Genomic DNA, 13517 nt, shown 5'->3' with positions numbered 1-13517 from the left:
GGAGATGAATAATGGTTATTTTGGGGGTTCAGGATGAGTTTCTTGTTGGTGAGAGGATTAGATGGGAGGATTTGGAGTTTTTTGTGAGAATTTGTTACTAGGTTTGGACTTGGGTGAGATCTTAGGTGGAGTTAGGGTTTGGGGTAGAAAAAAGGAAAGAAGAATAACCGAGACTATCTCTCCCCTCAAAAAACCTTCCGGGAACTTAAGATCACTTGCTGAAGAGTGAATGATTTTTTATTGCTATGATGGGTTGAGTACTGCAGCTAACGGGTAGATTCAGGGTGATAGTAGTTCGATTTAGGGTTTGAGTTTTGGGGATCTAGGATTGAAAGGAGGAGGGAGAGGAAAAACTTGTGACGTCACTGGAGACTCTCTCTCTCTCCTGAAATAAGAAGAGTTGGATCCGAGAATCACCGTTCAATTAGTCTGATTTATAGTCAAACTTCTTGATCATGCCAAATATAACATTTTCGGCGCGCAAAACATACATATAAGAAGGGGTGAACAACAATGGGCCGAACTGGTCAAAGCCAACCGGATCTAGCGAAATCAAACACTTTTCTAGCTGAATTAATGGAACCACATCAATTTAGTTCGACTTCAACTTAACATTTTAGGGTCGCTCAAATACACTCTCTGCGACCCGACCTGTTGAGACCCTAATAAAAAAAAATATTCCAGAAGATAAAAGAATGTTGTTAATTCTCTAATTTAACTTCACGTGAAAGATAGTTTTAAAAGAAACTTCTCGTGAAAGACTTAAATAAATCTCACATCACGAGTTTTTTTTTATAATCCAAATAATGTATGCTCTTAAAATTGAGAAATATTACTTTCTAATTTGTTTATGTCTTCAAGTAGTTTTTTAATGTCCTTAAAACTTCTTTATCTATCACAAATACATTGTTAATAACTCATTTAACTAATCAACAATCCAGTAAAGTGGACAATATGTCAGAATTGTGTAACAAAATCAATATATTTCATTAAAAAAAAAAGTTAAAAGATACCGTGAAATGGTGAAAGCAATTTGAGAAAACCAATAGTAACTCAAAACGAAAATGTGAAAGACAATCATTTAGGAGTGTTAGAAGTAAATTAGGATGAATTGACCTTATTTAGTTGGCATACCAACTAATAATTTTCTTCTATTTATCAAAATGTGAGCCCTAAATTTCAACAAAAAAAAAATGTGAGCCCTAAGAAAGAATTTCAAGCCACTATGTAAACGCAAATGAAAATGTGAACCACTATGTCTAGAGTCTCTAGACTATCATCATACTTATGGAGTTTCATGGTGAGAGACAAGTGGCATTTGCAGCTTCATTAGTCTTTCACACCTCCCTCCATACCCAATCATCTTAATTTCCTTTTCCTTGTCTAATAAGCAATACAAGCTTTTCCTGAGGGATCTCTCTTCACTTCATATATAATTCCCCCATTAGTTTCTCTCTCTCATCTTTCTTGTTCCTCCTGTTCAAACCAAGCTCAAAAATGTAAGTGATGTTCTTTCAACTCTTTTTATTTTCATTTTTCCTCCAACAATTAATCATTTTAGTGATTTATTTGTTACAAAGTTAGGGTTTTTGATTAGTGGGTAAGATGAAAAAGGGGATTTTGATGTTTGTAATTCAATTTTTTAAAAAGAAAATCATTTACTTTATAAACTTTTTATCTGCATTACTGTCACTTGTGCCCTAACCCAGACATGTTTTACCCCCTTAAATCTTAAATCATTTTTAACAATTTCACTAATTTTAGGATGAAAATGTAGTCATTCTCTTTATGTTTGATGTTTAAGAGTAGGTTAAATATTTGCATGTACTTTAATAACTTCAAAATCTGTCTAGGGTTTAAGGATTAGGGTAGGCTAACTATTTCTAGATACTTGGATAGTTGGATTCACTCATTTTAGGCTATAAATGTATTCTTCTCTTGTTCTGATGTTATAGAGCTGGCACATGCAGTGGGAACATCACTAAACGTCGAGTTTGTTTTTACGCCATGAACGACCTGCAAGAGCGGATGAAAGAGATGGAGGTAGTAAGTAAAGACGGTTTAGATCAGATAAGTCGTCTGCCCGACGACATTTTAGTGAAAATTCTTACTTTACTTCCAACATTGGAGGCCGTTCGGTCTAGTTTTGTGTCCAAGAGATGGAAATACTTATGGACTTCAATTCCTATTCTAGACTTAAATTTTCGTTACTTCTCTGAGCTCGAAAACAGCAATTTGTTGGTTTATTTGAATAGACAATTCCGCAGTGAGGCAAAAGAGAAATTTCTGAGATTTGTTGAATATGTGTTTAACTTCAATGAGGTCAACGATTGTCACAAGCTCCGTTTCGCTGTTAACATCTCCCACTTCAAACTCTATGATTCTCGAATTCATATGTTAGTTACTTTTGCAATGAGAAAAAAGTGCACGATACTTGATTTAGACTTTTCGGGTGGAGTCGGAGGAATAAGGGATCCCATCTGCCCTCTGCCTCCATGTTCTTTCGCAAATGAATCACTAACCGATTTAAAATTAACCAGATGCGAGTTTAGATCCTCCATATACAAAAATTTCGTCTCACTTAAGACTGTAATTTTGACGACAGTAGAACTACCCGGGGACTCAATTTACCATTTGATCTCAAATTCTCCCTGTCTTGAAGAATTAGAGCTAATCATGTGTTCTATTTCCTCTCATCTTAATTTCCATTACCCAAATTCCACACTCAAGGCATTCGTGATGGATTGGTGCGACAATGGTTCCGATGAGATTCTTTCCTTTTGCGTCAACATTCCAAATCTTTCACGATTCAAGTTCGCAGGGATGCCGCCTGAACATTTCTCTATCAAAAGCGGAGAGAACTTGATTGAAGCTGAAATTAATCTCGAGATATACAACGAACAACAGATACATATCCACGACATTCTAAAGGATCTTCATAATGTCAAGATTTTAACACTTTGTAGCTCGTGTCTCGAGGTATATTTTTCTTTTTGTTATTTGTTTGTATCCTAATATTTTGCTATAATATTAAGACAATATTCTTAGCTCGTCTAAGTGTGAATTTATAAGCGTATCCGTTGTTTGGACTCCGAAGGTTCTATGTGCTAATGATGGCTTAAGACTGCGAACGACATTCTACAACTTGAGGCATTTAACAATAAAACCGAATTCAGAGCACAGGGAACTTCTCACTTTATCGTGTTTATTAAGGAGTGCTCCTTACGTAGAGACTATCTCCATACATTTTTTTCAGGTTCGGTTGAGTATAAATTAAACATGGGTTTTTCGTTTTTTTCCACTCTAATGCTTTCTTCACTGAGAAAATTTTGTGAGATTTTGCAGGAATTTGAGGATGATGTATCATCGATGTTTGATGACTATGGGCTATTTTGGATGAAACAACTATGGCATCCTGGCATTTATGTAAGATCGATTAAACACGTCAAGTTCGGGGTTTTCTTATTCCCCGTTACATCTAATGCTTTATCCATTGAGAAAATTAATTTTGGTTGGGTTTTGCAGGATTTTGAGGAAGATGTAAGATCGTCGATGTACGATGAGGACGGGACATTTTGGCGACCAGATTTACTTCCTTCTGCTTACGTAAATCATCTTAAAAGTGTCGAGATAAAGGGTTTTTATGGTGGAACAAACGAAATGGAGCTTGTGAAAATTTTGCTAAAGAACTCACTAAGTTTGGAGAAGATGGTTATATATAAAGAAGAAATGGAATCAAGATGTGAAAGAGTGAAAGACCATGGCAATGCAGTCCATATGGAAGTCTTACAGAGACAACATGAGAAGATTATGGAGAATCTGTTTGCTTTTGCTCGTGGATCCTCAGCTGCCCAAGTGATTATCGAATGAGGATCACAAAGATTCTTGGGTTAGTGTTTTGTTTTCTGAAATATGTTTTGTTTCTGCAAACTCTTCTTCAGCAGAATTTTGTTTACCAAGTTTCTGAAATTGTGTGTTTTGAAGTTAGGTCAGCTGATATAACTTGAAAGCAACTCTAAGCGCATTCAGAATCTTGTTTCATTTATATACGTCAATTTCAAAGCTCTTGAAGTTATAAAAACTACAACAATGAATACCTAATTGACATTCAAATCGATGTTTCGCAGAAAACTACACTACTTGTTGAGCTTCTTCGATTGTTTAAAATGTCATTTCTCATCTCTGTCGAAAGCTTTGAGTTCACTGAAAACTGCTTTGAGAAAGTAATTGCCATCTTCTCTAATATCCTTGCATTTTCTAACAGATGTTTTATTAATACAACTTCATTTTCAGTTCCACCAAATCCTTTGATCTTGACAGCTTTAAGATGATCAACGATGCACTCGAAAGCTGCATTCTGTGGCTCTGAACTTTCTTCCTCGTCGATCCAATGCTATCAATGGAAACACATATCAGAAGTTGAGTTTTTTTTTTTTTTTGATGAGAAATATCAGAAATTGAGTTAGAAAGTGCATATTTATAATCAAGAAACACTTAACAACTCATTGAATTCAAGTACTTCATCTTCATGACTTACCCGACGGAGAAAGAACTCCAGAAAGAGAAACTCCAACTTAGGAGAATTGTGAATCAAGAACAGTAGTACTCTAATGGTGTTCTTATTAACAGCAGTACACAATCTCAAACGTCTCAACTTTGAAAATGTAGGGAATTGTCTTAACAAGTTCGACGATACTGATAAAAGCTGTTGACAGAATTCAGAAGATCAATTCAAGAACTAACCAATGAGAGTGTGTGTTTGTGTCGGGGAGAGCGAAGAAGAAAGAGTATACCTGAATGGTCGAAGCTGATAGAGTTAAATCTTTCATATGAGAAATGCTTCTAAGAAACTCAAGAACATGACATCCAAATTTATCTTCTCCTTTACTCAAATGGAACTTCAAGTCCATTGCAACATCGACGAGTGATGGAACGTCGTTGAAACTAATGTTCTTCACAGTATAATCAGTGTATTCCAGTGTCGATAACCTAGGTGCAGAAACCCTAATTTCATAACTAAGTAGAGGAAAATAAAAACTCAAATCCTTCGGTAAACCATCTATAACCAATCTCTTCAGTGACAAAGATGATATATGAAGACAACTAAGATTATGAACAAAACAATCTTCAATAACTAAATCCTCAATCATCGGACAATTACAGAAAATTTTGTTCAAATTCTCTTCCAAAAATGACACTGAAGTAAGTTGCAGTGTTTTCAGGTAAGGCAAATGAATCGAAGAAGGAAGGGTGAAATTAGAGTTATGCAAATTTAATTTAAGAACGACTAAAGATCTGCAAGTGAAAATGCAACTCGGAAGATCAAACGGTTCTCCAGTATGAGACGATAAACTAAGTTCACTAACGTTTCGATTCGATGCAACAAGAACCCAAGTATGTATATGTGAAATATCACAATAATAACCACCAAATCTAAGAGAAAACTTTTGAATAGCAAGATCACTTCGGCGAAGTATAACTGAATCGACAAAGTTCATGAATTTAGTTTTCGGAGAAAAAACTAAACCGTCGAATTCTAGGTTAGGTATAGAAGTCCATATATACCTCCATCTTCTTGACAAAAAGCTCGTTCGAATTACATCTTTTATCAAAAGAAAAGAGAGAATGTGATGTACAACATTGTCCGGTAAATCACTTAACCGATCGGACGGATCATAACTTTCATTCTTGTCCTGCGATGTGTCCATTTTTTAGGACAAACTATTATAAGATCAACTACCTGAAAACAAGAAACGAAAATGATTCGAATTGAAAGATCATGTGGTTTTTGTAAGAAATTTGGGTAAATCTCATATTCTACAAAACAATATCAGGAGTGAAGTGATTGTTCATGGAAATGTGCTACATTAACCATTGGAATTATACTAAAACCCTAGTTTCATGCAAATCTATGTGATTTATGATTGTTCTAATTTACTCCATTGCGTAATCTAATCTACTAATTAAAATGAGACATAGAACTATAACTGAGATTTCAAGAGTAAACCCTAATTTCCATCTTAATAACACAGGTATCAGCATCAGAAAACAAAATCAGCAAAACCCAGATTCAAATTATATATTTTAGGTCAAAAATGATAGAAATCGTGGAGTTTCTAGGGATGTGTCAGTACAGATTAAGAATGAAAAGTAAAGAGAAATTGAGATTCAAAATTAGGGCAAATGCAAATTAAGAGAGAAAGGAGTTGAAACAGAAACCTCAATTTGATGTAAAGAATGGTATGAGATTAATCGATTGATTTCATTTTGACCTCCTGGAAGAACACGATCCAACAAATTCCATAAAAGATTGAAACGTTTTTTAGAAAAGTTCTGATTTATTGTGGGAAATCGATTTCGAGGCGTGCGAGAAACATGTGCGAGTTTTAAGCGTTTGCCGTTACTTTAGGAAGGGAAATTCAGTTAGCAATTAGTTTGGGGTTAAACTTAATTAGTATTAAGGCTGAGGGAGGCAACCTCAAAATGTTGATAAATCTGCTTGCATCCGATCTTCCTTCACCCTTTCCTCTTTAGACAAATCTGTTTTGGTCCCCTAAAACTGACAATTTACTAAAATGGGTCCCTAAAAATGACTTTTTTTTTGTTGGAAATTGACTACGATATACGATAGTCATTACAATGGTATTGATACATCAAAGACGTGATAAGTACGATAACCGACAGACCCAAACTCTTACAAGAACATGCTTATAGCCCAACCAGTGGCGGACCCAGAATTTTTTTGTTGTGGGGGCACTTTTGATTACAAAAGAAAATATTAATTGTCCACAAATCGCGATATGACGTTCAAGCAATTGATTTTTTTTACTACAGTCTTAATAAAAATAACTAGTTCTATAAACATTCGAATTATAAAAAAAAATATGTGCAAATTTTATTTCAATAGAATGAGAGTCACTATCTTGAAAAATTATCACCCCATTTTACGTTCTTAAAGAATTTAGAACAGAGAAAGCTGACTAAGTTTAAAAAAATAGACAGAAATAATATATATATATATATATAAGAAAATGAAATAAAATAGGAAGCCGCAATAATGATATGGTAAAAAAAATACTCTAACAAAGTTAAGGGGAAGTATCATTGAATTTACAAAGTGAAAAAATCTCAAAATGAAACTAATTTGAGAAGGAGTCAAAAGGGAGAAATACAAGGACCAAACGATAATCAATACAAATTAGGGGCAGAAACAAATTTGGCCATAGAAAACTTAAAAAGAATGAGGGCTGATATTGGGGGAGTCTAGGGGTGGGAATCGAGCGGGTTCGGGCTCATGATTTTCGGGCACGGACGGGTTCGGGCGGGAGAGTAAGCTACCTGATCGGGATATCTGACGGGTTCGGGCGGGAGAGTAAGCTACCCGATCGGGATATCGGACGGGTTCGGGCAGGTAAATTGAGCCTCTTGGAGCCCGCGGCCCGATTATGCCCGAGTGCCCGATCGAGCTCGGGCGGGTCGAGTTTCGGGTTTCTCCCGTAAAAATATTATATTTTTTCAATAAAAATTAATATTTATAAAAAAACGTTATTAAACTTAATTAAAGAAACAAAATATTCATCAATAATCTTCAACACTTCGGTTATAATTATTAGTATTGGCCTGTGATATAAGCTAAGGAGTGATATAAGCTAAAACATTTTGATTCGGACCAGCATAACGAAGTCTTTTTACCATTTTTTAATATACTAACAATTACTTGTATAACTAATGAACCATCACTAGTATGAGTGTATGACTAATTAACCTAACCATGTATGCATACAAAAACAATTATAGTATGAAATCCAACATAAAATCTAAACAAGGTGAAGAACTTTCTGTTGTAGTGGTTGGAACTTAAGTAGTTGGTTGGTTGAAATACCAACTGAAACAATTTAAATCTTTCCATTGCTTCCTAAACGGCAAGTAACTTGAGCTACGTGGTGGTCAATCATATCATTGGTTGTGTATTTCTTCTACCTACGTCATTCTTGCCTAATTGATCTCGGGCGGTCGGATCGGGTACTACTTCGGGCGAGCGGATCGGGTACTACTTCAGGCGGGCGTATCGGGTGCTACTTCGAGCGGGCGGATCGGGTGATACTTCGGGCAGGCGAGTACCGGTTGCCTATCGCGTGGGCCTAATGGGCCGGGCCTCGGGTAAGACACCTTACCCGAGTCCCGCCCGAACCGGGTTCTTCTCGGTTGTCGGGCGTCACGGGTCCGGGCGGTTAGGGCCAAGTTTTGGATTTTCGGACCGTTTTCCCGGCCCCATGAGAATCGAACTTATGCTCCCCAACGCGCAACACTCACTCACCGCCAACGCGCCAAGATAAGTTTAGTGATTACATGGGCGGATAACTTATTTTTGAAAAATAGACCTCTACTTCAAATGAAAATTAGCTTTGGAGTCGTGGGGAACGTGACCCCACAAGTCCCTACGTGGGTACGCCCCTGAGCCCAACAACCCAATTAAACTATGACCTAAAGCCCCACAACATTATTTATACCTTAATAACCCAAGTTAAATGAAGCATGGAATCCACCTCTTTTGGGAACCGGGCATGCATGGGACTTCTAGGGTTTTCGAGTTTGTGTATATCGAGGGAGTTGAAGGGGCAACGTTCGAGGAACGATGTGAACACGTTCGAGCAAAGGAACGAAGTGGTTTGGCAACTTTTCGAAAATTTGCATTTCTATTCCAATAACAATGTAGTCGACCTCTAGATGTGCTGATGCGGTAGGCCGGTTAAAGGTTGGGACAAGTGTCGTCCTCGACGTGATCGTAAATGTTTCACGTATGTTTGACGGGCTAGCATAGAGTCATGACAGCACTACAACGAGGGACGTCCTAGTGTGTTTCCACTTTTCAAATTAATGCGACAAAAAATGTTAAGCGCGCATGACACATCAAATGTTTTTGAGCTGATTTAATAGTCGCCAATGGTTAAATGTCCCGTATTGTTGCAGGAATAATGCATCCGTGCAGTCCAATGAAAGGCTATGCTTGGTGCAAAGAGTTGTGTCGATGCACCCCCAAACCGGTCCCTTAGGAAGTACTGAAATAGGTCGACGACGATATCTATGTGACACAACCTGCATTGACCAATGCGCTACGGAACGTGTAGAAGCCATGAGACACGATTCGATTGAATTGTAATACTAAACAAGTTCCTCAATTTCAGTTTAGGCCATTGTTAGGTTTGATAAGTAGAGATTGGTTTAGAAATACGATTCATATTTTGCCCCTTTTGGTGATGTTCGATTTGTCAACGATTGTTGAAGAAAATAATCAAAATTATTTAGTTCAAATTCTTCGAATAAGAAATTTAATAATCTCTGTTACATGGAAATTGAAGAATGAGAAATGATAATATTGTTACTAAAAATCAAAACTTGTTCCTATTTCATAATTGAATTGAAAAATATTAACCTCTTATAACCTTATAATTGTGGTTATCTTCTTCTCTTTCAGAATCAGGTATGCCAGAAATTGTGTGACCACTTGGGATCAGATCATTATCACTAACGTTGTTAGACGACTGCCTGAGTAATAATGGGTTTATAGGCCTCCGTTGGTGGCGATTAGGATGCGGAAAAGGTGAAGAGACAGATTGAGAAAATGAGGGTTGGGAAGAAGAAGATGGCATCACTGCAGATGATGGGTTATTCTAAATGCCCAATAAAGAATCAAAAGCTTGAGAAAGAGGAGCAATTGATGAATGTAATATAGGAGTTCTGATGAGTTGCTGGTCTGTTGCTCCTAGTGGGTTCATAAGGAGGCGTAAAAGTTCATTCCTCATGAATATGTAACAACATTTTCTACTTCTCAGATATCTAGTCCTGAGTTGTGGTATATTTATAGCAGTTGGAATTGGAAATGGTAGTGAAACAGGAGGAGATGATAAGTGTGTAAAATCATCATAGGTTATTATCAACTTTGACAATGGAAGTCATCCTCAAGGATGAACCATTTACATTATAATCGAATATCCTTAAAAGTATATATAGACATGAATCACATGGTTGATTTTGACACATTTTTTTGCTCAATTCTACTCTTGGTTCTGATATGTGGTTGAATTTCTCAGTATATAAATTCCATAAACAGACAAGTTTGCTTAATGTTGGCAATAGCAACACCAGCTCTACCTTCTGTTGTGTAACGAATACTATTTTTTGTTAGTGACAGTCAACTTCGTGACAGTGACTCGCCTATTTAGTGACAGGCAACACGGGTGCGTACACGGGTGTGTACCCCTAAGGTTGTATGTACTCTATCACACGAGTGCTCATGCCAAAGTTGAAGATATAGTTGTAATAGGAAAAAAAATTAAGGTAGAACGATTGAGAGATTAAACATTTGAAAGAGAAAGTTGAATTTCTGAACATTGAAATATAAGTCAGCCACCACATACATCAAACAACAAAAACATACAAAACCCTAAATAGATAAACCCTAGGAGTCTATCCAAAGTTACAAAACAAAGACAAACCTAAGACAATTTTAAACTCCCTTTAGCTTTCTTCGTTCAAAAAAACAAGGATTATTATTTAAGTTGGTTGATGCCCGTCTTGACTTCTTTCTCCTTCGCTCTTTCTTCTTTAGTATTATTTTGAATCATCTGCTTTATTTTCTCTGTGTTCCTTACTGCCAATAACAACAAGAATACTCATTTAGTAAATTTCATCGTCTGAATTTGAATCAGCTATTCAGATGAGTCCAAACAAAAGCAACATTCAAAAATTAGACTTGAATCAATTCAGACTTTGACTCAGATTTCAGTTAGAGAAAAACACAATCACTACAGTTTCCTAGAACCTAACTAAATAAGTAAGAAAGATAAATTCTTACAATTGTAGACTCACCGACCTGTTAGGATCTCCACTCTCATGCATTGTTGCGAGCAACTGCAACTTTAATCCTTTCGATTGTGCTAGAAATTATGGTATTGATAGTTGTTACTGATCCAAGAGTGAATTTTTCTGCATGAATTGGATCAACCAAGATCTGAAAAGCAACACTGAGAAGACAACCACCGTCCGGACCAACCTCAACGATTCCCCCTCCATGAATTGGATTTCCATCAGGAAGTATAACAAAACCTGAAGGCACGAGTGGTACATAATCTGGCCTTCCACCGTTCCATATTGTAGTTATGGCAGCAACATCGACAGGAGCATAAATTACAAACGATTCTGTTGCGCTGGTACCACTTTCTTGCAGTATTAGCATGTTACTCTGGGTGGAATTTCCACCATGCTATATGACACATAAATTAGTCAATATTATGCCTAGTTAGTACATAATATTTTCGTTCATATATTGTTCTGTAAAAATTGGATAATTGATGTATAAACCAAGTAAAGAGCAACATACGCAAACACGCAGCAAAGAGACACGATTTCTTGGATCTCGACCGTTAGGAAAATGTGCTAGTTCTTCGACAACACCTCCATTAGAAAGTATATCCCACTATATGACAAAAATATAAAAGGGTTTTTATCAATTTGATGAGATTTCTAGTGCTTCTTAACTTTGATCATGCCATTTATAGATTAAACCAGTAAGTATATATATATATATTTAACAAAAACAAGTTTTTTGTACTAATCTTACCTGTGTTCGAGAATTCACATCTCGAAGGAAATCAAATACCCTCTTTGGTGGAAGTGGAAGCCAAATGGAAGTGGCTGCCTTAAGCACATTACCAATTGGCTTTCCTTGGTCATGGGCGTTGTTGGTGATCATTACACTCAGATTCTCAGTGCCACACCGGGCCAATGTAGTCCATGTATGGGTAGTTGAAGCGCTAACACCGGAAGAAAAAATCATCACCATTTCCTCTGAAAGGTTAAGCATTCCCTTTCTCCCCTCTAAACTAATTATCGCTGCACATACAATGAGAAACCATGTAGTAACATTAATAAGCGAAGGTGGTGTTTATTTATTTTGGGGTTTGAATTTGATTTCTCTGACTCAAACTTGGTGTTTATTTACTTTGTCCGGGGCGCAATATCTATTATCTAGTCATTTCACGTTATTCAGACAATGAACTCTTTATATAAACTGAGAATGTCATGTGTACAAATTGTTTTGACTTGATTTGTGAATTTCTTACTCACTTTCACTAAAACACAAATGGTTGAAAAATTTGACTACGATCTCGACCATTCTTAGTGAGTAAGCAAGTCACAGATTAAGTCAAAACTTTTTGCAGATATAACATTTCCGTTATATAAACTTGTTTTTTCTCTAATTCAAAAGAACCCAAAATTAGCTCAAGTCTGCCATTTAAATGAGTTGGTCACACGAGTCACGCAAGTCAACTCAGAGCTGAGTCAGAGTTCAAAATGGTAAAGTGGAAAGGATAAAAACACCGCTACCGCGTAAGATAATTTTATCAGAGAAGGAATAGGCAAAAAAAACGTTACCTGCTCCCGGGAAGGAAAAGCTACTAGCCATAACACTTGCAAGGCGTTCGCTTTGTCGGTCTAAGGTAGCAAGCCAATGTTTGGCACCGAAGGCAAGAGTCGAGTTGACCAGTGGTTGATATAAACTGTGAATAGCAGTGTCAGCTACTTCTACATGTTCCACCCAAATCACCTGAATTTTTCATACAAAAATTCATCATTTGAGAGAAACCAGTTGTTAGTTGAGGGAAAATATAAGGCTCAAATGGACTTATCACCTTTGAGAACCCATTTGGCATTTCCTGAATCAAACAACCAGATGGCCTTTTAAGACATTTCAGGGTCGAGCCTGGATGCAAATGGTCCAAGGTAACATCCACCATTGCCCAACTTCCATCAAGATGCTTTCTGCTGTACCTAAGGAACTTGGTCTCCCTGGTTGGAACTAGTGGTGAAGGGACTTGGAATTCTGCTGTTATCTAAATACAAAGTTATTAAAAGAAATAGAGTCAGTTGGCTAGCAAATCGATCTCTCTCTCTCTCTCTCTCTCTTTGACACCCGAAGCTTTAGCAGTTTTAAATAATTCTACCCTTTAGACACCCAGACCAAGTCCACAGATACGAAGTTTTGTTTCTGACGCAGGCTCCACGAGTCCACCAAAAAGGCCTCGACGCTTACTAAACTTGAGCGAACACCTATAGTCCAGGCTCAGGACTCTCTCTTAAAGTCCCACGGCGCTTAGAGGAGCGTCCAGAGCTTGGAATATAGGCTAGATGCCATTAACTTATGAGATTCTACATCAGGAACAAAACAAGTATCCTTAGGATTGGGTCTTCATTTGCAAAAAAACGGGGGCAATATTGACAGGACGTCATTAACTGGGTCGCCAGTTAAACACACTCTCTATGCTTCTATATGATTCTAACTAGTCTAAATACCATTTGCATTGCTCCGTCGATTCCATCTACACCAGTTGATAAGATTTTCTTCGTCATGGCTGTTGAAACTATACCAGAAAATATACCACGCCACTTATCCTGTCAATCAGACATACAAATTTGTTAATGAATATATAAAGCTCTAAAAGTAAAATATATGGACA

General features: G+C 36.9%; 3 protein-coding genes across 5 annotated transcripts in view; 1 reads left to right on the top strand and 2 right to left on the bottom strand.

Moving 5' to 3' along the window:
- The first annotated feature begins 2007 nt into the window (after window positions 1–2007).
- On the top strand, window positions 2008–3870 carry LOC147560404 (F-box protein At4g22280-like). The gene is made up of 4 exons (XM_086659266.1): window positions 2008–2979; window positions 3098–3256; window positions 3346–3426; window positions 3526–3870. Exons 1-4 carry the CDS (start codon window positions 2008–2010, stop codon window positions 3868–3870), a joined length of 1557 nt encoding a protein of 518 aa, XP_086515392.1.
- Window positions 3871–4018: 148 nt separating this feature from the next.
- On the bottom strand, window positions 4019–6286 carry LOC147560403 (F-box/LRR-repeat protein At4g14103-like). 3 transcript variants are annotated; one of them, XM_086658010.1, is made up of 5 exons: window positions 6220–6286; window positions 5566–5740; window positions 4794–5016; window positions 4538–4705; window positions 4019–4393 (listed from the first exon to the last, which is right to left on the bottom strand). In XM_086658010.1, exons 2-5 carry the CDS (start codon window positions 5706–5708, stop codon window positions 4109–4111), a joined length of 819 nt encoding a protein of 272 aa, XP_086514136.1. In that variant the 5' UTR covers window positions 5709–5740; window positions 6220–6286; the 3' UTR covers window positions 4019–4108. The 3 variants fall into 3 exon arrangements, with proteins under 3 accessions (XP_086514136.1, XP_086514137.1, XP_086514135.1); XM_086658011.1 differs by having other exon boundaries at window positions 4794–4989; XM_086658009.1 differs by having other exon boundaries at window positions 4794–5740.
- A 4605-nt stretch (window positions 6287–10891) lies between these two features.
- LOC147560402 (homeobox-leucine zipper protein HDG2-like) overlaps window positions 10892–13517 on the bottom strand; it is a 4623-nt gene continuing 1997 nt past the window's right edge. Inside the window, exons 2-7 of the mRNA XM_086659265.1 lie at window positions 13354–13452; window positions 12693–12893; window positions 12436–12607; window positions 11621–11892; window positions 11381–11476; window positions 10892–11263 (exon numbers count right to left, since the gene is read on the bottom strand). Of these exons, the coding sequence (XP_086515391.1) occupies window positions 10892–11263; window positions 11381–11476; window positions 11621–11892; window positions 12436–12607; window positions 12693–12893; window positions 13354–13452 (1212 nt within the window). The remainder of the gene's footprint in view (window positions 11264–11380; window positions 11477–11620; window positions 11893–12435; window positions 12608–12692; window positions 12894–13353; window positions 13453–13517) is intronic.

This window comes from Eschscholzia californica, unplaced genomic scaffold (genome assembly GCF_041429995.1).
Source record: "Eschscholzia californica isolate CP2 unplaced genomic scaffold, dmEscCali1.0.p SCAF_2, whole genome shotgun sequence".
NCBI lineage: Eukaryota > Viridiplantae > Streptophyta > Magnoliopsida > Ranunculales > Papaveraceae > Eschscholzia > Eschscholzia californica.
This window is presented reverse-complemented; position numbering and strand designations above follow the sequence as displayed.